The following is a 24,530-nucleotide window of genomic DNA, read 5'->3' as shown; positions in this document are numbered from 1 at the left end:
TATTGAAAGCAAAAATCTTGCAGTAGAAGGATTTGTTTCACTGTATCGAAAATGGGGAAGTGCTCATATCTCCCATCGAATGATCTATCCTATCATCTCTCTGAATATTGACATTTCTCTTGAGACACCTTGTATATTAAATGTCGTGATCATAAAAAACACGATCTAGAGTAAGTGACATTCGGTTGCGTATTCTACTCCCGTGAATTACCAAAAGTAAATTGAAGAATCTTAGGAGACGACAAATATAGATTTAAATGCCAGCGGAAACTGAGGATATAAACTGTAACACCTATCGGGATATGGAAATATTGACACTACATGGAATGTCATTAAGCTGTATTGAATGCAGATAAATTTTGAAATAGTAAATCTCTCTTCAAAACGAGGTACATTAATTTCGTTTACATTTACGGACTTTGACCAATGGCGTGGCACGCAAATTACGGTTACCATTCATTTTTCACTGTCAGCTCGAATCGTACAATCGGAAATTGTGTCCTGCCTCAATTAGCAGGATGTATAAGTAAAACGATTTCAAAAAAAAGAATATATTGCTATAGATTTAGGTGACAGCTGCTTCTTACTTTTTATGAAACAAGAGTTGATATCAGAAGGCCTAATACGTGGACGAATATGGATTGAATGGTCTAGTTATCGTACCGATTTCGTATCTTATCACGTTGACTTGCGTGATAAGCTAGTAAAACAGAAGAACAGTTTCACAAGTTAGGCCATCAGCACACACTTGTGATAGAAGTGTATGTATGGAATTTTAAATCCTCCAGGAGTTTCTAACAGCTGGTCCAGAAGCTGTGATGCATCGATAAATTATATTCGTTTAGAACATTCTTAGGGATACTGGAATAAAGCCATTAAAAGACGGAGTATAGATAAGAAAAAGTGCGTCAGGTATTAACAAAGATGGTAAGGGCCAAGGAAATCTGATGCGATAGAATTTTCCCGAAACACTATTCGATGGAGTAAGCAGACCTAGTCTAGCGAACTTCAGAAGAGCTACAGGAAGGATTCCAGAGCGTTCATCTACGTGATTACTATGCTATTTACAATTAAGTGTCTGGCAGAGGGTTCAATGAACCACCTTCAAGCTGTCTCTACCGTTCCACTCTCGAAAGGCGCGTGGGAAAAACGAGGACTTAAATTTTTCTGTGCGAGCCCTGATTTCTCTTATTTTATCGTGATGATCATTTCTCCATATGTAGGTAGGTGCCAGGAGAAGGTTTTCGCAATTGGAGGAGAAAACTGGTGATTAAAATTTCATGAGAAGATCCTGTCGCAACGAAAAACGCCTTTGTTTTAATGATTGCCACTCCAGTTCACGTATCATGCCTGTGGCACTATCTCCCCTATTTCGCGATAATACAAAACAAACTGCCCTTCTTTGAACTTTTTCGATGTCATCCGTCAGTCCCACCTGATGCGGATCTCACACCACACAGCAATACTCCAGAATAAGGTGGAAAAGCGTGGTGTAAGCAGCCTCTTTAGCAGATCTATTGTACCTTCTAAATATTCTGCCAATGAGTCGCAGTCTTTGATTTGCTCTACCCACAACATTATTTATGTGATCATTCAAATTTAGGTTACTTGTAACTGTAATCTCTAAGTATTTAGTTGAATTTACAGCCTTCACATTTGTGTGATTTATCGCGTAATCGAAATTTAGAGGAATTCTTTTAGTACTCATGTGAATAACTTCACACTTTTCTTTATTCACGCTCAATTACCACTTTCCGCACCATACAGATATGTTATCTAAATCATTTTGCAATTCGTTTTGGTCATCTGATGACTTTACAAGGTGGTAAATGACAGCATCAAATGCAAATAATCTAAGAGGGCTGCTTAGATTGTCTCCTGTGTCTGTTAATATAGATCAGGAACAATAGAGGGCCTATAACACTTCCTTTGGGAACGCCGGATATTACTTCTGTTATACTCAATGATTTTCCGTCTATTACTACGAACTGTGACCTTTGTAACAGGAAATCACGAATCCACTCGCACAACTGAGGCGATAATCCATAGGCACCCAGTTTGGTTAGAAGACGCTTGTGAGGAACGGTGTCGAAAGACTTCTGGAAATGTAAAAATATGGAATAAGTTTGACATCCCCTGTCGATAGCACTCATTACTTCATGAGTATAAAGAGCTAGTTGTGTTTCACACGAACGATGTTTACTGAATCCATGCTGACTTTGTGTCAATAAATCGTTTTCTTCTTAGCTGTTGTTGTTGTTGAAGAAGAGAGGGAAAAGACATAACCAGATATAATATGTTTAAAAACACGTCCCAGATCGACAGAACTTCGTCACGGATAATACTGAAAGAATCGTCGCGATGTGGAAACAATATTTCAACAGTCTTCCTAGCTGTGATGAACCAAACCATTCGCATGAATTCCACTATCCGGAACAAACTGTCTTTCCTCATCAGTGGAGGGTATACAGTTTAAAATAAGAAATATGAAGAGAAAAAGCGGAGGTGAATGAGGGATCCGAGTGGATGCAATTCAAGAGGATTGACGGAAGTTCCAAACGAGTCCTCACCATCTAATCGGCAAGGTATGGACAGTAGTGCATATTCCAGCATACAGGAAAGTAGCCATCATCTTCCTCATTTGCAAGAAGCATGATAAAATGAAGTGCACTAACTGTTGTGGAATTGCTCTCCGAAATATGTGTCATTTGATACTGTGCAAGTATAGACTGGACTGCACCGAGGGCATAGCGGAAGAGAAGACTGCCGACTACCAAAGTAGTCCCGTAAGAGTGGATCCATAGTCAATAATATGTTTGTGGTCTGACAAATCATAGAAAAATGTGGAGACACGTGCTTTTGGTAGGTTTCAGAAAGGCATTTGAATTTATTCACTAGTAAAACTTAGTGAAGTGCCCAGTTAAGTGCAGTATAGTTAAGTGACGCAAATGACAAAATGAAACTTCTTCGACACAAATGAGAAAATGAAACTTCTTCTTCTACCGTCATGGATTAGGCATGCTTGTCCGTTCTAAAAAAGTAAACCTCAAGAATAAAATTACGACCCTTGACATAGGAGGCTGAGGTAAGGAGACAATAGTTCACCCAAGTGTGGTTACACCTTGCTCTAGAGATAATTTTTACTGTAATATTCAGCAAGAAATTGCACGGAATTCACGTTGTACATACAAACATCACCTTCATGGCATGTACTGATAATGTAGCCATATGGCTTAGGCACAGGAAAGAACTAATATGAAGGAGCACCGTAACAGAGATTGCAGCGCATAGGCCTAATCTTTCAAAAATGACTCTAAAACTGAATATTCTCTTTATAAGATGTACTATTGGAGCAAGTGTTTCACTGTGGGCTGTGACAGAGAGGAGACGTTGTGTCAGTGAAATACCTTGGCCTTGTTCATGTACTATCATTCCACACAGAGGTCAATGCGAATATCCACCCGGAGAATCTGTCTTACAGTCTCTGTCATATTCCTGAGCCACATAGACTCTCAATAACCTACACGATGTTCAGTCAACTTGTGATATTGTGTGGAAGTCATACGTGGTGTGCCCAACGGGATTCCTCATTCTTGAACCGAAAGCCTTAAGAAATATCTTTGGGACAGTGCAAGTCATGAATACTGGACAGTGGTGAATGCGGTACAAACGTGAACTGCATGAAATTTACCAGCGCACAGGCATCGTAAGTCTTGAAAAAAGAGACAGCATTGGTCGTATATTTTTTTCTATTGCAAAATCGATTTTCTGTCACTGAGTGACCATCTTCAGTGCTATATTGTATAACAAATTGGGATGCACTGTTGTCACTAAGCTTACGGCAATCACATAGACTGAGCTCAGTCTATGTGATTGCCGTAAGCTTAGTGACAACAGTGCATCCCAATTTGTTATACAATATAGCACTGAAGATGGTCACTCAGTGACAGAAAATCGATTTTGCAATAGAAAAAAAATATACGACCAATGCTGTCTCTTTTTTCAAGTATACCTGTTACCTGGTCGTAGTGCACAAGACAACATGGAGTCGCCAATCAATAACATCGTAAGTCTGTTGACAAGCATACGTCTTGACAGGCAATAACATTCTGAAGGACGTGTTTGGGCGAGGAAACCGATTGAGAGATACACTATCTGAAGAAAAAGTACAGATTTATAGGTTACGTGCTGTTATTTCATTCATTACAAATCGCATCAAATTTACAAACAACTTGGCAGTGTGAGCTCATTCATCAGTGTGACGTTGCGCGCTCTCTGGCTCGGTTGTGTGCAGTAGTTTGCTCGGGAAGGGTGTCACAAGGGAGTTGTCCCCTCTCCGGAGGTAATCTGTCCGACAACAGTTTCAGCTGGTCCTTGATGTCCTGCATACTGGCACTGGAGTGGAATTGATGTCTGAGCTGATCTCACACATATTGTATTGGGACAAGGTCTGGTGACCTTGCTGCTCACTTGAGTTCCTCGTTATCACACAGACAGTTAATTGAGATGTACGCCATGTGTAGGCGAACAATGTCCAGCTGAAAAACGGCACGGCAATGAGAGGTAACACATGACACCGCATGACGTTTAGACGTATCACTGTGCCTTCAGGGTTCCCTCAGTCGCTAACAGCCGTGTACTGATGTCATATCCGATGGATTTCCACGCCATAACATGTGTAACACGGCCGTGCCTCTCCATAACATTGCAAAAATGGAACCTCTCGCCTGGTCGCCGCCATGCTCGACGAAGTTGGTCATCCGAAACGTGATTTATGGCTGAACACAATGCAGTGCCATTAATCAGCAGCTTATGCTGCCCGGTCACGCCACTACTCCAAACACAGTCGTTCGTGTTGTGGTGTTAACAGTTGCTCTAGTCTCCGTCCAATGGTGCGGGAAGACACAAAACGTTTCAGGCAGGTGTTACTTGTTCTTAGATGTCAGGCGCATATTTGAAGGGGTTACGATGTGACGGTGCAGAATACGGCGATATTCCCTTGTGTTGGTCAGATGTGGTCGACCGAAATCGGGGCTACTCGCCTTCATGTTCCCACATAGTCCAACATTGGGCCACTGTCACATCTGAATGCCCTACTAATATGAATATTGCGCGATTCTACCAGCCGGCCAAATGGAAAACCACACTGAGGCCCCTTTAAGACTGTCTTACTGGTAACGAGTACGCATCATCTGTGTCCTTCTCAGAGGTTACTTGACGTTTGATGCTGCTCATATCCGTTACATGCTCCACCAGGCCTGATAACAGCACTAAATAGCAACAACACAAATAGACACTGGTGACCGTTCTACTGGTCACAGAGAATTTCAGATCTAATCATTTACATATTCGTCGATGGTATCTATTAGTACGAAGTTTCATTATCATCCCACCTTGCCTCCGCGTCTTTCACTTTTGTTGTTAGCTAAAAAGATCTATAGGAAGGTGCTGATTGATGCAATAACGTCATTAATGACAAAATAATATATAATGCAGAGAATAAAAGCAAAGCAGTCTGGGATGTTATAAAAAAGGAAACGGGGAGAGGCAAACAAACGCAGAATAACACACTGCTAAGGGAGAGGGATAAAGTAATAAATGATCCACAGCACTTAGCAAACTACGTAAACGAGCATTTTTCAAGTATTGCACACAAGCTACAGCAAAAATTCCTTCAAACAAATGTAACACCTGTAAATAATGTTGTACTAAATACAATGATGTTACTTCCAACCACAGAGAATGAAGTCAGTAAAACGACTCAAAAACTAAAAAAATAAATAGTCAGTAGTCTTAGATGAAGTACCAGTGTGTGTACTGAAACAATGCATAGGGATTATACAAGCTCCCTTAACAAATATAGTAAATGAATCCTTCACATCACGGACATTTCCAGAGCAGTTAAAACAGGCAAGAGTTGTACCTTTGCTTAAGAAAGGTAATGCAGAAGACATAGAAAATTACCGGCCCATTTCCCTGCTGTCAGCATTCTCCAAAGTAATAGAAGCAGTTTTGAAAGACAGGTTAATGAATTACCTGAATAAATACAGTCTTTTAAGCGAATCACAGTTTGGTTTCCGAAGTGGCAAAAATTCCGAGTCAGCCATAGCAGAATTCACAAAAGTTGTACTTGATGCTCTTGATAAAGATGAGTGTATCACAGGCATATTTTTGGATCTTTCTAAGGCGTTTGATACAGTCGACCACAAGATTCTATTAAATAAATGAGAATCATTAGGAATAGGAGGGGTAGCTAACGATTGGTTTCGATCATACGTAACAGATATGGTACAAAGAGTAGAGATAACACATACTTCAAATAGGTGTAAACATTTAGTAAAATACTTATCAGATACAAAATACATTAATATAAGGGTTCCGCCAGGTACATATTAGGACCAATACTGTTCCTGATATACATCAATCACTTTCCCAGTAGTGTTATTCATGATGAAAAAATCCTCTTTGCTGATGACAGCAATATTATAGTCACTGAGAAAACAAGAGAACTTCTTGCCGATAAAGCAAATGAAACTCCTAAGAAAGTTTATGATTGGCCAATAAGTAACAAAGTGACACTGAACATAAAGAAAACTAATTCCATGAATTTCAGTTTGAAGAGGAAAAATGACAATGTTAAATTAAATGTAGATGGCACGTCTATAGACTGTGTAACAAATGCAAAATGTCTAGGAATGAATATTGATTTTCAATTGAAGTGGTGTGGGCATACAAAGGTACTTGCAAACAGAATGTCATCAGCATGTTATGCCCTTAGAATCATATCATCAGCGTGTAACATGCAGTGTCTTTTAGTTACATATTATTCGTATGTACACTCAGTTCTTAGCTATGGAATTATTTTTTGGGGAACAAATGCACAAAATATGAATACAATTTTCAAACTCCAGAAAAGAGCAATAAGAATAATAACCAAAAATACTAGTCGAGCTCATTGTAAAGATCTGTTCAGAACACTGGGGATTTTAACTGCTCCATGTAAATACATTTACCAGTCAATTGTACACATAAAAAATAACATTGCTAATTAATGCACAAACCGCTTTGTCCATGACCACGCAACAAGAGATAGACTCAACTTACCAAGAAAAAATAAACATAAAACTCAAAACAGCATTTTCTATCAAGGAATAAAACTACACAATAAATTACCAAAAGAGGTTAAAGAAATTGCCAAAATACACTTATTAAAAAAGGCAGATAATAGAAATCGTTACCCCAAGCTATGGATAGCACAATAATAACACCTCTTCCTCTTTCTGAGCTCAACATCTCACTCATTATGGAGGGATGCTAACTCATTTTTCAGGATAGCAGATGGGAAGTTGCGGTACAGAAAATGGCCCAGAGATCACCAGTGTGTGTGTGTGTGTGTGTGTGTGTGTGTGTGTGTGTGTGTGTGTGTGTGTGTGTGTGAAGTGATATGAAACAATGTGTGCATAGTGTGTGCAGTGACTGATAGTGAAATATGAGAGAACAATGTGGCATTACATTATTTAATAAGTTATTTGTAAAAAAAAAAGTGTTGTACACCAGGAGTAAATCTAATGATTGTCTCTAACTAGAAGTCTGTAAATAGATGTGTGTATGAATTAGTTTATTTTAAATTTATAAATACTTTGACATGTCCTATATCTTTGTAAAAAGAGATCTACAGATGAATAAAGCTACAACAACAACAACAACAACAACAACGTGCTTTCCTCAAGGTCATGTGACAAGTACCATGATACAGAACGCTGTTACGCATTGTCATATGGCCTGCCCTGAATTTGACAGCTATGTGATGATAATGATGATGATGATATTGTACACTCATGTTACACTTGTAATATCAAGCAAACTTGTCTTTCTCAACAGAAACATATCTCATTGACAGGAGGTTCCAATCTCAGATAGAAATTATGTAGCGTGAAACACAACCGTAATGTCACACTAACAGTAATTATCCAGAGGGTTTCATTTTACCACAACTCTTTCTTTATATGCTGGAATTTCTTAGTTCTTCTTACGCTCACCGGACAAAAAAACAGTCACTCAGAGCGCACGCATAGATGAATCGTTCAGCATTTACAAATGTAGTAACAATCGAGTGACGAGCTCAACCGCGCGCGCACTGACTACGTCAACATAAGGCAGTAGCGGTGAGTGAGACATTTATGTTCCATGTCCACAATGTACGTAAACGTTGGTAAAAGTAAGGAAGTGACAGAGTGGCAAAAAGGGGCCGTCGTGTTTCGCCGTGGCCGTGCCCAAACGGTGCGTGAAGTCGCAGGATTTGTTGGTGTTTCGCTGCTGACTGTTCAACTTGTCTACAATCAGTGGTATAACACACATGGCCAAGCAACACGCCGTCTGAATTGTGATCGGTAAAAGATCCTGACTGAGAGGAAACGGAGACGCCTTTAGGGATTTGTGAATCAAAATCGCTTCCAAAGCCGACAGGAATTTGTGCCTCCAATGAACGAAGGTCCATCCCCACCCGTTAGGGAGAAAACATTATGATGGGAACCGCATGCATTGAACATTTGTTGTCGGTCACCCTGCAAGAGGCCTTTTCTCACCGGATCACCTGACTAACCCCACAGAAAATTTGTGGGACATGTAAGAACAGCGGGTAAAACGACGTCATCAGCATCCCCGCAATTGGGTGCAACTGTCCTATCGAATTCTCAGCGAGTGTCTTAACTTGGATGCAACGTACCTGTACAACCTTGTTGACTCACTTCCTAACCGAATCCAGTCTGTTATCAATTTCAACGGCGAAAATGCAAGGTATTACCAGGGCTGTTCGGGACGTAAGGTCCGATCTATCGCGAAGTGAAAACCACAGTGAAAATCAAAAATATTTTATTCACAACAGTTAGGAACACCTTCCAGTCGCCTCTCTAACTAGTCGCCGCTCCGACTTAGACATTTGTCGTGACGTTGTACAAACTTTCCAGTACCCTTATAACAGAAAACAGTCGCCTGTGCTTTCCGCAAACTCTCTACGCTGGTCTGCTTTTCGTTGTTTGTGCCAAAATATTGCCTTCGTAGCTAGCGGTTCATGTGAGCAGAGATGAATAACGGAGGGAGCCAATTAAGGACTGTGTTGTGGGTGGTCAAATACTTCTCATTGGAAACGCTACAGGGGCGTCTTCATTGCCCTGCAGAATGCGGCTGAAAATTGTCTTGAAGAAAGAAACGCATGACACTTATGTTATGTGGGCTGCATAACTTCATGTGAAATCTCTCACCAGATCCAAATACTTGGAGGGAGACACTGTTGTTTTAGGCATTTCTATGTGATCGATTTCCTCTCTGAACTGAAAACAGCGACTTCATACGATCGACAGGCATACTAAAGACACTGCCCAACACGTATGTGCAAAGGTCCATCTGATTTTCACAGTGGTTCCCATTCTGCGGACCTTACTTTCCGAATACGCCTCGTAAATGATGCTTGTAATGGTTTCTCTATGGGTGGCTAATTTGTTGTCCGGGAATTTATTATTTCGTTCCTCAGATTTATATATAGCACTTGAGCAACAGTTACTTGGTCACGAAATGAGTCGTATGTGTTGTTCACGGTTTGAAAATCTAAAGGATCACTTATCTTTATAAAATGAAAAGCTTTTCAATTCAGGTTCAAAATTTTTAGGTTCATCGTCCACTTTTTTACATCTTTCTTGAAAGCATGTTGCAAACAGACTCTGACTGCCTTACAACGCACAAGATACTGAGCAGTTACTACTGGGGTGTTTTCTGTGTAATGTTCATTGGCTGTCACGTAAAATTTCTTTTGAATGACTGCATGATTTAAGCCACAAATTTCGTGCTATGAGAGTAGTCCAATTCACAGAAAATTGAACAGATTATGCAATGCGAATTAACAGCATTCAGTTTCTGCATAATATCCTGGAAGTGGAACGCCTAAGGACGTTTTTAATTTAAGCCCTACAAAACTGAAAGCGTCACAGATATTTGAACACTCTTATATACTCCGCTAGCCATAAAATGCCCAACACCAAGAAAGACAGCAAATAACGAAATTTTAGCATAGTAGGAACAATACATCATTAAACTGATGGTTGATTTTGTGGTATAGAGAACGTGAAATGTAGTACTCAAAGTTGCTTTCTGTAGCAGTAAAGTGGCCCTAAACTGTCTAGGCAACGAATAGAAATTATCCCAGATGACACATACGGCTTCAAACATATGCCAGAGTTTATCAGTGACAGTGGCTGGTGTTTGGTGATTGGCTAGTTTCTCTGAAACCCTTGACCATTTGTTTTCAATGTAGGATAGATCTGGAAAACGTGCTGGCCAAGTTTTAATGTCTGTCGTTGACGAAGTCATTGCAGATGTAGCTTGAATAAGAAATCGGTTGTACTTTTTCAAAGGACTCAACCTGGCATTTGCCTTAAGAATCGAAGGAGGACCAGTATAAACCTAAATTAGTCTGACTGTACAGATATTTGTATCCCGCTGTGCGCAAATGAGAATTCACTTTATCTGTGTGCGCTGTAGCTTTTCGTTGCACATTTTTGACATGGTTTTCACATCTTCGGAAGTACCAATTATGACTATGTTATGGTGACATGAAAATGGGTCTCGGCTGCAAACTAGTCATCGAGCGAATAACAAAAAATTTGCAGCTTTGGACTGGTTTTTCGTTGTACTAATCAACAGAAATTGCTGAACCACAGCTATTCCAGCATGCTGGAAGTTCGGAAACATTGTAACTCATTACATTATTGAATAAAGGTATTTACACATTTATTTACCGATTTTGACTTGGGACTACCAAGCCTTTGTCTGCAGATCGAAACGTCCATATGCAAAGCAGTTCTCAGTAGCTTGCCCGACTACAGGTAGAACGTTTTTCGGAAATCACGAGAAGCATACGTTTTCAGAAAACCTTTACACGTTTGGTTGTTTACTTGTCGAAACTATAATTATAACATTTGTTCTGACAATGTTGGCAAACAACCAAATAACATAGAAAATTCAATAAAAGATCAAGCAAATAAACTTGTATTATCTTCATATTACCTTTCAAATATAATGTGTGTAAAATAACATAACTAGTGTTGCAAAAACTGTGAATAAAAAAACGTGAGCGAGACTCGATCCTGCGATTCACCGATTACGGAGCTTCAGCGTCAACCACATGATAATCGAGAGTTCGTGCTCAGTGTCGCAACGCACGGGTACTTCACTGACGCATAAAACATCCCTTGCGATTTTTTCGACATCGCCTAAGTAGCACGCCTTACTACTTGCACATTATGTTGTCGTAATTGTCTGCTAAAAGAGCAAAAACTTGAAGTAAATCGGTGAGCCGAACGTCGTGGCCTCTCCTTGTTAATAAGTTTCAGAGCAAATCGGACGTCGCTTTCTTGGAGCGTGAGTGGAGAAAACGGAGTACCGAGCCTTACCTGCGGTAGCTTAGAGATGAATCCGTGAGCATTAGCTATCTTGGCAGCCTGCAAAATGTCCTCCATGGTGCAGTCCTCTCGCCCGTAGCGGATGTTCTCCGCGATGGTCGTCTGGAAGAGCACCGGCTCCTGGCCCACCACGCCGATCTGCGAGCGCAGCCAGCCCACGTTCAGCGTCCTCAAGTCGCGGCCGTCCAGTTCCACCTGACAGCGAAGAGGACACTGTTAGTAATGTATACATAATTGTGCATATTGTCTCAGATTTTTCTTCGGATTGGTAAGAAAGTTAGAGTTTCAGGTTTCGTCCAATCGAGATTTAGAAACCAAGCACAGGAATAGATTAATACTGACGTGAAAGGACTGTGACAGTGAATAAAATCTTGTCGTCAGGCGCAAAACCAGCGAATGCTGGGATGGTTTTTTTCCCTCTTTTCTTTATTGTGATTTCAGTTCCCCACAATGGGAGGCGGGATGGCAACAGATAAAAAACCGCTCTTCAGCCAACGGCTACAAAAACTGTGTTTAAAACTGGTTAAAACATATCAAAGGTTACAATAGGAGATCAGTTTGTAAAAAAATACGTAGGTGAACGATAGTGACGATTTTTTTCATAAAAGCAAGTGGGAATAAACGAGAATTTGTAAAACGATGAAAATATCGACGGTTTTTAAAACTCGTTTGGTGATTTTATATTACGGTTAAAATACAGTCTCTCTTGAACGAAAATGATTCCGTGGTATAATGGTGACGCGAGGTGACACACACAAAAAATTATCATGATTAAGGTGCTATGATGAGTATGACTATGAAGCCATGTCGAACCGCAGGTAGCGACTAGTCAGCAAGGTGGATGAAGGGTGAAGGTGTGAGGTGGAGCTTTGTGATTATGGTTGGAAAGAGGGGTTTATCCCGGGACGGAATTCATCGTTGGGGAGTAGCAGTTGGTTAAAATTCCGGCGGGAGAGGATGGATAAGGGCTGGAGATGCATGGCGAGTTGAATATGGACATAGTGATGCAGCATGGTACCTGAATTGGTGATTAGTGGGTGGCAAATTGGGTTCTGGGACTCTGTTTTGCGATTTATGTATCGGATTCGAAGACGCTCTAAGAAGAGAAGTAGATGTGGAAAATGGATGATTTGGTACAGAATGAGAGTTGGGGAAGGTAGGCGGATGAGGAAAGCGAGGCGGAGCGCATGTCTTTCAAGAGACATAGAATTTAGGGGAGGCGGAGATGAAGACAACTTTAGCGTAGGATAGGATGGGGGAGGGGGGATGAGTGATTTAGGCCTATAGGTGAGGATAATGGTAGAAGAATGTGGACCCCATGTACGGCCTGTTAGTAATTTTAGTAGTTTTAGTCGGCATTGGGCTTTGTGTAGGATGGTAAGGAGATGTGTGTTCCATGCTAGTTCTATGTTTTGAATTAGTCCTAAATACTTTACTTATTAGTCAGAGGTATCAAAATGGGCTGTCATGGTTTTCCCCTCATATAGCCTACGACAAAGACAGGCCGCGGCGCATAAGTCACGAAGGTACTCCTGAGATCGCTCGCTGCCTCAACTGCGTTTCGGCACCTATTAACTCGTAACTACGTGTGTACATACGAACGAGAATTGCATCCTCTGCTGGAATCCGCTATTATGGAGTCTTACTGTTATTAATCCTACAATGATCGGAAGTCCACAGGCCTACTAAAATTTGGTTACGGCTGTAGTGAGGTACAATGAAATTAAAATCAAGCCAAAATTGTTATCAGATGCAGAAGGCAGCACTTCTTGTATGAAATGAGAACTCTTAAGCAGAAGAGACTAAAGGCTGTTAACAAGCCATTACAGCAGTTACGAGTATTGACCTTAAATTGAATTTTGTTGTAGTATTGTTAATCAGTTAGACCACATAATAGCAGATTGCAGTACAAGATCCAAAACTCGTTAGTTTGTACACACTCAGCTGCGAGTTAACAGGTTTGGGAAGGCATTTTGTCTACTATGCTGAGCGAGCGGGCTAGTTCAGGTCTACCGCCGTGACGTACGCGCCGCGGCCTGTCTTTCTCGTAAGCCTCGGCCGCGGGACTAGTGACGTCAGGTGAACGGAGGAGTCCGTGCCACATCTGAAACTGCCACTCCCGCCCCGCTACAAGTGTCAAGCATTCGTCATTGCTTCCTGCGGGCGGGCTATGTATGTCGAAAAGAAGCAAGACGAATTCTTGGCGCTTATAGCGGGGCCCCAGCCCCTCCCGCCACCTCACGCCACTCGGTTCGGCAGTTAGTCGGAGCTGCAGTGAGCTGCCCAGTCAGCTTCCGCGCACGTGTCGTTTAGACCCTCTCTCGTTAGTGCCAGTTGCCGCATTCGTGTCTATATAAGGGGAAAACTGTGACAGGGCAGGTAGTCAGTAGTTTCACTCCTGACGATGATGGCAGAGATGGCCATCGAAAGCTCGAGAAATTTATTCGAATTGACGCCGCTGGAAAACCGACAAGATTTTATTCAGATGTGCTGCCACGAAAGACTGACTGCGCTGCACACTGTCAGCTGCTCGTGCAGCTCAACGCCGCCGCGCACTACCTTGTGTGCCAGGATTAGCCGAGCGGTCGAAGGCGCTTCAGTCATGGACTGTGCGGCTGATCCCGGCTGAGGGTAGAGTCCTCCCTCGGGCATAGGTGTCTGTGTTTGTCCTTAGGATAATTTAGATTAAGTAGTGTGTAAGCTTAGGGACTGATGACCTTAGCAGTTAAGTCCGATACGATTTCACACACACACTACCTTGTGTGGCACTGCAGCGTTTCAGACGCGGATCAAAACCCAATGGCTGATTTAACGGTCGTTGGTCTGTTAAATCGGCTACGCTGTGAGTGGGTCTTAAGCGCTTTCCCACGCTCTTGTTACATGTTGCACCGGAATGTTGAGATACACTGTCAGAAAAAAAGTATTACTCCTGGACAGACGACGTCGATTTTGGTCCGTTGACGGCATATACCACCTAGGGAATAGCGGATATGCCAATAAGGCCTTCAACTTCGTCCGCCAGCAGGCAGTGTATTGACACAGCTATCGGAGCACCATCTATGTCAATCTTTTAATAGGGAGTCCTCACAACCAGAAGGCTTACTGTGTTGCAAACGTGCGAAGCAAGCATGCCGCGAAGACGCACTCGTGCTACCTACAGCCAACTGAGCGAGTCGGAAACATCCCAAATAGTGTCGTTGCCAGTGTGGTGGTGGTGGGGGGGGGGGGGGGAGGAAGGGGGAGTTCGGAGAACAGCCACACAAGTTGGACGAGCTGCATCTGTCGTGCAATGTGTAAATGATGCTGGTATCATGGTCGCGTAGACGAGGTTCTGGATGACGACGTTGCACAGCCGCTCACCAGGATCGTCGTTTTGTAAGGGCAGCAGTGGTAAATCGTACAGCTTCCACAGCGCAGGTAAGTGGGCTTGTGAGCCCGGAAGTGTCAACACGAGCTGTTGCGAGCCGGTTGCTAGCAGTGGGACTACAGGAACGCACACCTCTAGCTCGTCTTCCACTCACGCCTTAGCATCGACGTGAATGGCTCGACTGGTGCCGTCAGAGGATCACTTGGAAGATAGCGCGCCGAAGTCTTCAGCGATGAAAGTAGGTTCTGCCTAGACCCCAGTGATAGTCGTTTGCGCGTACGGCGTAGGCCTGGTGAGCGCTGTCTCGTAGAGTGCATTAGCCCAAGACGCACTGACCCCTTCCCAGGCCTTATGGTCACGGGTGCGAAAATCTAGAACTCTATTTTACCTTTGGTTTTTCTGTAGGGGACGCTAACCAGTGCTCGGTATCTCCAGTATGTTGTTAGACCCTTTCTTTTGCCGTTTTCGCAAAAAAAGGCTTTGTGTTGTTCTAACAGGATAATGCTCGTCCATACACTGCCTGTGAAACTCAACGTGCTCTGCAACTTCCCTGACCAGGACGATCTCCAGGCTTGTCTACAATCGGGTACGTGTGGAATATGACGGGACGAGAAGTGACTCGTGCAGCTTGTCAACTAAAACTCTTACAGAACTACATAAACAGATCGGGCAGACGTCGCATAACGTATACCAGGACAATATTCGCCATCTGTACGATCGCCTGGATGCCAGCGTGCGCCTACATTGAAGTCCGTGGAGGCTATATCACGTGCAAATATGGGTGTTTTAACATGGGTATATACATAGTAACTCAGAACCGCTTGTGCTAATGATCTGTAAATATAACCATGTACTCTATATGCACTGTTACAACAATAAATCTTGGATGAATTGCAATCCTCGAAAAGGGCATACTAATTTTTTTTCCAGCAGTGTATTATATCACGTTGTTAATAAAAACGGGTGGCAATGTCACACATACAAGGTTCAATAAAAATAAAGAATAATGGATGAAAGTATCAGGTGGTGGAGCAGATCTGCGCTGAGTGGCCAAAAGTCACTGGAAGGCGCTGAAACACTCGTCGATCGCAGGCTGATGAAGATGATATAGTAGATTTGTCTGTACAATTGTAGTAGGAACGGCTCCCTGACGCCTCTACAGCTCTGCTGAGACGAAGTGAAATCTGTTCGTCAGACATCTGTGATGGTCCCGAGTGGCTGTTTATGCATGCGGAAACAATGTCTCAGAGATACTGAACACCCACCCTGGACACTGTTTACACAGAAACCGGTATTTTTGTGTAAACTGCCATCGGTTATCATACCAGACTCAAACTTGGTTAATTCACGACGTGCCGCCGTGTTCAGTACGCTCCTCTTCTTAACAGACTCCTCAGATATGTCAACACTCATACTGTTAGCCGGGTCCTTCCCATGACGTTGCCCTTAGTTTTTTCTAATCTTTCTTGCACTCACTTTAAAATCTCTTCACAAGAGGTAAATTTGTGGCCAAGTGCACCCAGAGAAATGAACCCCATAATCAGGTGACACTATAGGCATCTTGTATCCGCAGCGTCTTAGTATGAAACGTATTCTGGTAATTCACATTACTATCAGCCATTTAAGGAAAGTCACTGACTAAAGTAGAGACTAACTACCTGTCCTATGAAATACCTACCGAACCGAGATGAGGGTCGTAGAATCTTTGGATGAGTTGGATGCACGTGGACTTCCCACAGCCGGAACTTCCGACAAGCGCCACCGTCTGGCCAGCTTTGATCTTCAGGTTGAGGCCTTGAAGGACCTACAAGTAGGAACATACTTCAACAGAATGCTGAGCAGCATTGTAAACGATAAATAATTGACTTCTGTGTTATTTTTTCCAGTATAAACCACTGCAGAATTTACAGAAAGGGAGTTTCACTAGTTAATTCTTGATTTTTCTTCTCTGGAGTTGTTACGGATATAAAACTTATTGAAAAATGTCATCGGTACCTTAGCCTGTTGAAATTATTTGTTCGAAAAACACCCTACTACATTTTGAAATGTTGTAAAGCTTAGTTTAAATTTGTGTCAGTATATCCGACGCTTGTAAAGGTGACCCTGAAGGTACGTTCAGTATTCCATAGATATAATAGGAACGGACTTCGAAGCAAAGAAGTCTATTGAACAAGAGCTGCAAAGTACATAACTTACGAGCTATCAGTACTTCTTCGTCCGCCCCCGGTAGCTGAGAGGTCAGCGCGACAGAATGTCAATCCTGAGGGCCCGGGTTCGATTGCCCGCTAGGTCGCAGATTTTTTCCGCTCAGGGACTGGGTGTTGTGTTGTCCTAATCATCATTTCATCCCCATCGACGCGCAAGTCGCCGAAGTGGCGTCAAATCGAAAGACTTGCAGCCGGCGAATGGTCTACCCGACGGGAGGCCCTAGTCACACGACATTTTTTATCATTTATTAGTACTACTTCGATACTGTGAAACAAATGTCTTCTGCTGCAAGCTCTTTGCTTTCCATATTTTTCGAGGAAGTAGCACGGACCGAAATAAGAAACAAGTATTTAGTAAACATGGACTCTAAAATGCACACTTTAAGAGTTATGGGCACTTGTTCAGCACAACACATGTGTTTCACGGTAGCGAAGATGAACGAGTGCCCTTAAGGTATGCATTTTGGAGTACAGATTTACTGAACATTTTTCTTGTTTTGGTCCACACTGGTAATTCTCAAAAAATGGGAAGCAAAGAACTTGCAGCAGAATAGATTTTTGCACAGTATGGAAGATGAAAAGTGCTTGTAGCTCTTAAGGCATGAAATTTTAGAGCCCATGTTTACTAGACCATTTTGCTTAGAATGGTCGTTCTTGTCATATCCCTGAATGTTGACCATTCCCGCTGGTACACCGTATATGTACATGTCAGACAATTTACTGCAGCTGAAAATGGCTAAATGGCCAAAAGTGTGATAGTAATGGAAAGGCGACTATGATGTCTTTGAAAGAGCGCTCTGTTTTTCTTTTCACTGTGATTTGCTTCTCTCAATAATAATAACTTGAAATTAAGCATAGCGTTTATTAGTGACTCTTAAGGTTTTCCGGCAGGTGTTTTATTGCGTATATGGCAGAAGCGCAGATGCAGAGCTTCTACTATTCATTGCTTACAACAGAAAGTCTGTTTAAAACTGGACGTATACAAAAGGAAGTTATGATATTCACTGCCTTACGTATCAGACAAGGAAGTATCAGAAAGAGGGTAAAGGACAGTCCCACAACCCGATGCGGCCAAGGAAGGGGTTCCTGATGCGGAACTGACGATGAAGATTAGAGTGCGTTCCTCGGAAAATGAGTTCAGTATTTTTTCAGACACTACATTTACCAGGGGAGTTGACAGTGAAGCTATACGACGCTGTCAACGTAAGTAAAGAGAGAAATCGCCCAGAGGGATTATTATTTGCGTTACCTTGACACCTCGACGTGACGGATATTCAAAGTGGACGTTGTTGAAGGCGATGTCCCCCCGGGCGTAGTGTGGCCTTTCTCCTTCGTCAGACAAGCTGTTGATGGGCGACTCGCGGTCTATGACGGCAAATATCTTGGCGGCGGCGCCTCTAGCGGTGGAGAAAGCTTCGAAGTGACCAGTCGCCATAGAGAACACCCACGACGTGTCCATCACCGAATAGAAAATCTGCAAGGAACAATAAAAACCAGCCCGATATCCTAATACGTCCTTTTCCCAGCTCCTCAAATCCCACACCAATACTTAATTCGATCAATGTAGTATAAGAACTGAAGTGAAAGATAGCATGCTTGATAACTAACCCCTCCAGCGCTGGTTTTCTAAATGTATCCAATAGAATTTCGCAATAACAACATCTCCTTGCTTCCAAATATTCCGTTTAATCGACATTAGCCTCTCTGTTACGATTTAGTATGCGCTGTACCGACCTATTAAGCTACTACGGCAGTTTTGTGAATTCCTTACGTGTCTACTCTCAAAGCTGCTTTATCGTAAGCAGACTTCAGACAAGTTTTAAGCTACCCACCACAACTTCCTTTCCTATGCCAATCTCTCTGTCTCAGAGTAGAACTTATACGTAACATACTCGATTATTTGTTGGATAAACACCAATTTCTGTTTTCCTCTACAGTTCTTGTCCTTTAGCATCATGGAAGTGTTTCAACATTCGTCGTATCATTATGGCGCTTCCTCTAGCCAGACTTGTCCGCATACTGAACTTACTTGCCGATCCTGCCGAATTTCGTGATTTTTTAAAATCCTATCGCGTTACTTAATTCTCTGCTTCTGTTTATAACACCACATGTTAAACGCTTCACTTCTATTTTCTTCATTTTTTCCAGCAATCCACGAATTTTATGCTACGGATGCACATCCTCAGAAATTGTTAGCTCAAAATTTTGCTAGTGTTTAATACAAGCAGACTTCCTTTAGCAAGGCTTGCCTTATTTGCCTGTGGTGGTCTGCTTCCTCCTTCATATGTTATGTTTCCTGGGAAGCAGCAGGAAGGAAGGAAGCAAGATTAGACACTGACGTTCTGTCAACAGCTGTGTCATTAGAGACGGAGCACATCATCGAATTACGAAAGGAGGGGAAGGAAATCGGTCGTGTCCTCAGCAAGGGGGAACCATCCCAGCATTTGCCTGAATGATTTATGAAAATCACGGGAAACCAAAATCTGGATGACTGGGCGGGGATTTGAACCGTCGTCCTCCCGAATGCGACTTGGTGAGCTTGTAATCAAATACTATCAATTTTTTCTCTTTTTTATAGTCAATATTTTCCACAGCAGACTTTCACTATGCCAGGTCACAGTCCTGTTTCAGTTGTTTCTTAACTCATTATCACCGTACACCGACAGTACTTCCACGAGCATAAGAGCGTCGTCCTCGAGAAATATGAGAGTGCTGTTTATACTATTTGATAAATAACTTACTAAATTGTGAACGTCACTGAACATTTAGTGCATTCCTGGAACTCACCAGACAGCTTTAGTTATATATTCGTGATTTTTACTCAAGTATTTTTGGCATCATTCTCATAAACGCGAAATTAATAACGTTTATCGTATCAGGCTGACATTTAAATTATGTAATAGGCTTCTCATATGATATCGAGTACAACAATCACACAAGAATTAAACTAAAAAGCATAAATGAACAGATTAAATTGTATAAAGTATGTCACAAGAACGAATGAACATAGCAGACCTAAAACAATAATGAATATCAAGAGGGAAAGATCAACGACTGTACTAAGAAAGAAGCGGAAAGAACAAATAGCAACTAACTACAGACAACAAGGCACAGAATAAGAGTACATAACAGACAAATGCCTAACTCTGGAAGAAAGAAGAGAAAGAAGAAGTTAACGGATACGAATACAAAAAAGAATATCATTTCATACTGGTATCAGGTACAGGAAATTTCAGTTGACGTAATACCTTCAATAGCCTGCTTGTCCCATTTGCTTTTATCATTATCAATGTAGTGAATATTTACTGGCGTTGTCACAGTTTTGGCTCTCGCGCCTCTCATTCTTCACACAGAATGGAAACTTATATGCAGTTTTGATAGATGGCCGAAACATGATTGACTTCCATGTTAATCGTACCCATTCTCTTGTGTGGATACACATTTGTTAATTTTTTTTACTATGTTGCACGCTGTGCCTCATACTTACAGCAATCATAGTACCAGCGTCGTAAGTTCTTTGACTCTCAGGATAGTCTTTGTCTCTGATGATGAGCTCCACGCCATACCAGAACGCCAGAGCGTACCCGCCGAACATTGAGATCCACGTGATTGCGTCGTTTATTCCATTTACGAAGTGCTTTCTCTTGCTGATATTAACGGCACGTTGCAATTTTTCGCTGTACCTGTAACAACATATTTGGTTTGCCTCAGTTCAAAATTTTCGGACTGTAACAAATGACACAAGGCGCGATGTTAACAAATTCCGTTGTGGATATATTTAATGTTTTTGAACACACAGAAACAAGAATATAACGCTCTATTTTTTCAAATATTACTGCAAACGTATCAAGGTACAGCTCTTTTATTTTCGTTTCTGAGACATAAGCTTCTTTCTTGTTATCTTCTTGGTACACACAGTTCCTCCACCGTACTCTTATCACGGAGATTTTATGAGTAAATACTCACTTCCTATCCTAGGTAACTTACTGTCTAAAATGAGAAGCAAAGAAGGACAGGGAGAATATTACGTAGGTCGATAGGAAAATCATAAAATTCAGTTAGGCTCCACATTACGTATAATCACAAATCACAGTTATGATAAATAAACAAACAAATTGCTGTCTTTCAGAAGGAATATGTACATCGCACTGGTCTACTAAAGTTTTCCAACTTTGTGAAGTTTAACTCGGAGAATACATATTTGAACTTTTTAAACAATTTTATGGAGAATTGTAAAAAGGGTATATACGTCCACGGGTCTTATTAAGAGTATTTGTTAGGAAAAACTAGAACACATTGAAGTGGTGCCTCAAACTGAAAAAAAATTTCGATAAATCTGTAAATGACCTGAAAGAAAATAGAAGTAATGGCATTGTTAACATCCCATGTGAAATGCTTCAGATATTAGACTCTAAAACAAGCCAGTGATTTGTATAAAACTGGTAATACCCATAAAGACCTTAAGAAGAGTGACATGATGATGGTTCCAGAGAAGAACACAGCGGCTGCTTGTGATGATCACAGGACTCTGAGCCCTCCAACTCACATTTCGAAAATATTAACAAAAATGATATACAGACGCATTACGAACTAAATTGAAGCTAATTCAGCTGTAGATCAGTTTGCCTTAAAGAACCTTGCAAAGAACAAGCTGCGGTAATAAAGGCAATAAATGCACAAGAAGAAACTAGAATTCTAAAAAGTGTTAGACAAGGATGCAGTCTGTCCCTATCCCTATTCAACACGTACATTCAGTGTGGAGCACATGAGAGCAAAGAATATTTCACAGGTACCACAATAAATGAAAAAAAGGTATATAGGTGCTTAGGTTCGCGGATGACATAGCTGTGATTGCTTCACATGAAATAAATCTCTAAACAATCTTAACAGGTATGTGTTTAGTGCTAAGGGTTAAGTACAAAATGCAAATTAACCCATGAAAGACAGGAATACTCGTGAACTGCAAGTATTCAGAAGAAATAAAAGTTAATGTTAGAGGAAATAAAATAGAACAAACAACTTTATACAAATATTTCTTAAGTCAGATAATTGTAACGGAAGAAACAAAGAAGGCATATAACAAATAATTGGAGAGGAAACAGCAGTGGTCACGAATTAAAGAAAAGTGAAACCTCCTGGCAGATTAAAACTGGGTGCCGGCCCGAGACTCCAACTCGGGACCTTTGCCTTTCGCGGGCAAGTGCTCTACCAACTGAGCTACGACTCATGCCCCGTCCTCACAGCATTACTTCTGCCAGTACCTCGTCTCCTACCTTCCAAACTTAACAGAAGCTCTCGTGCGAACCATGCAGAACTAGCACTCCTGAAAGAAAGGATATTGTGGAGACATGGCTTAGCCACAGCCTGGGGGATGTTTCCAGAATGAAAAGTGCTTTGTTCACACAACATAAACAAAGATGGTTAACAACTGGATTTCGAGCCTATTTTAAGAATGCGAAACATGGGCTATAGGGAAAAATGAAATCTCCTGCAGCGGTGGGCTCCTGTTAAAGATGTAGTGGACAGTAAAACCACCAACCATGGAGTTTAGCAAAGATTTGGTGAAGAGTGGTAATTTAGGAAAACAATAGAGCGCAGACAGCAGGAATGGACGGGCCACCTAATGTAACGGAACTAGTTCCTTATAAATAAATGTCCTATAAGGAAAGCTTCAAGGAAAGGTAACCCGAGGATGACGGAGACTGGTATTCTTAAAACGTGCTTATTCATTATGCTAGAGACTCCAGTCATGCTGTGATACAGAAATTAGGGAGTCAGTTTATAGTAGATGTCCAAAGTTACATTGATTGAGTTCGTACCACTATTCGATTCCAGTATTAGTACATAGTTTCGACAAATAGGAAAAGAAGGAAGATTGGCTTTTAACTTCCAGTCGAGGGTGATGACATTAGAGACGGAGCAAAAGCTCGGTTTACTAAAGGATGGGGAAGGAAAACGGCAGTTCTCTTTTCAAAGGAGCCGCCGCGACATTTGGATGACGTGATTTAGATGGGGACAACAAACACCTAAATATGAATAGTTAGACGAAGACCTGAACAGTCGTCATCCCAATCATCCACAAAAACGCGTATTCTTTGCAGCGAGAAGACTTCAGATGGTGCGAGAAGGTTGAATATTAGTTGCTGCACTGACGTGCAGCAAATCATCCTTTTCCTACGTATGTACTTTATGCATACAAGGCCATATTTATAAGAGATGGAATATTCAGCTGTGGAAACAGTCATGCATAATGACGGAAACGGCCTCTCAAGGCCAGTTTTGCACACTGCCCAAAGTAAATGCCTACACTAGGTACCGTGAACGTATCCAGTCATCAGCTCACTGGGAGACGAACTCATGTGGAAAAAGTGGGTAATGCTGACAATAAACGAAAGACATTTTGGAATTTACGAATGCAGCACAAGTGACATAATCACCAACAGCAACTTACAAAAGTTGTTGGCCATCGTAGAAATATTTTCAGTTCTGTTGAATAGCTTGAACATAGTGATCATCAGCCTCCCCGAGAATACCACAATAACAACTTTCAGACGTATACCAGTTCCCTGTACGCTTTTGTGACAGTGTTCATTCATTTCAACGACTCGAAAATTATGAAATAATTTGTTTTTCGATATAACAGTTCCGTGCCACGAGATACTAGCTTCAGCTCATGGGCACAGTGAGTTTGGCATTTTGTACAACTGGCATTAACCTAGTTAACAAATATCTACATCTATGGATTCGACATGGAGATCAAATTGGGCACAGTCCAAGGCGAGTGGCAGCAGAAATTATTGAGGATTCACTCTGTGACGTCATGAATATGGCTGGCGACGATCCCAGCCGGCAGGATTGGAACTGGCTGACAGAGGGCCAGGCAATGTTGTGACGTAAGAAGCGCTACAGTGTTTTACGACTGCGTGGTTTAAGTACCTCTTTTAAAGGGAACGTGCTACCATTTCGTAGGCGCGTAAAAATGATAGATAAATTAAGGCATTGAAAATATTTGTAGAAGTAATATCGTTTTCAAAGAAGTAAAATTTGAAGACCACTGACTCCGTACCATTTAAAGGATTTCTTCGTTCCCTTCTTCTTCTTCATTATCGATCCTTTGACTGATTGGAAGCTCTCCATCATAGAACTGCGTAGTACTTTCCATACTATTTACCTCTCGACTTCCTTGTCCTGTCCTTCGAAAGCGACTACGGTGCGGATGGCGGCGAACACCTCCTCAGCTATGGCGCCCGCCTTGCCTTCTTCATCCGCCTCCTGGTCCGCGAGGCGAGACGAGTATACGTCGGTGGCTATGAGCGAGCCCACGCACACAGGCAGGGATAGCAGGCAGACGAGGGCCAGCTCCCAGCCACGCACCAGGGCCATCACCACGCAGCCGACGCAGCCCACCATGTTGGTGGCAAAGACCACTACCTTCTCCCCGATCCCGTCTTCCAACTTTGACAGGTTCCTGTGGACATGGACAACAGCTATAATGTGTGTTTA

The 24,530-nt window shown here is 41.9% G+C and overlaps 1 protein-coding gene across 1 annotated transcript in view; it reads right to left on the bottom strand.

Moving 5' to 3' along the window:
• The window catches only part of LOC126176244 (ATP-dependent translocase ABCB1-like), a 158,897-nt gene that overhangs the window by 109,592 nt on the left and 24,775 nt on the right, over positions 1-24,530 (bottom strand). Inside the window, exons 5-9 of the mRNA XM_049923389.1 lie at positions 24,199-24,495; positions 20,515-20,710; positions 18,277-18,501; positions 16,499-16,624; positions 11,445-11,648 (exon numbers count right to left, since the gene is read on the bottom strand). Coding sequence (XP_049779346.1) covers positions 11,445-11,648; positions 16,499-16,624; positions 18,277-18,501; positions 20,515-20,710; positions 24,199-24,495 — 1,048 coding nt within the window. The remainder of the gene's footprint in view (positions 1-11,444; positions 11,649-16,498; positions 16,625-18,276; positions 18,502-20,514; positions 20,711-24,198; positions 24,496-24,530) is intronic.

The sequence above is a fragment of the Schistocerca cancellata genome, chromosome 3, assembly GCF_023864275.1.
Source record: "Schistocerca cancellata isolate TAMUIC-IGC-003103 chromosome 3, iqSchCanc2.1, whole genome shotgun sequence".
Taxonomy (NCBI): domain Eukaryota; kingdom Metazoa; phylum Arthropoda; class Insecta; order Orthoptera; family Acrididae; genus Schistocerca; species Schistocerca cancellata.
Note: the sequence above shows the minus strand (reverse complement) of the source record. Positions and strands in the feature narration are given on the sequence as shown.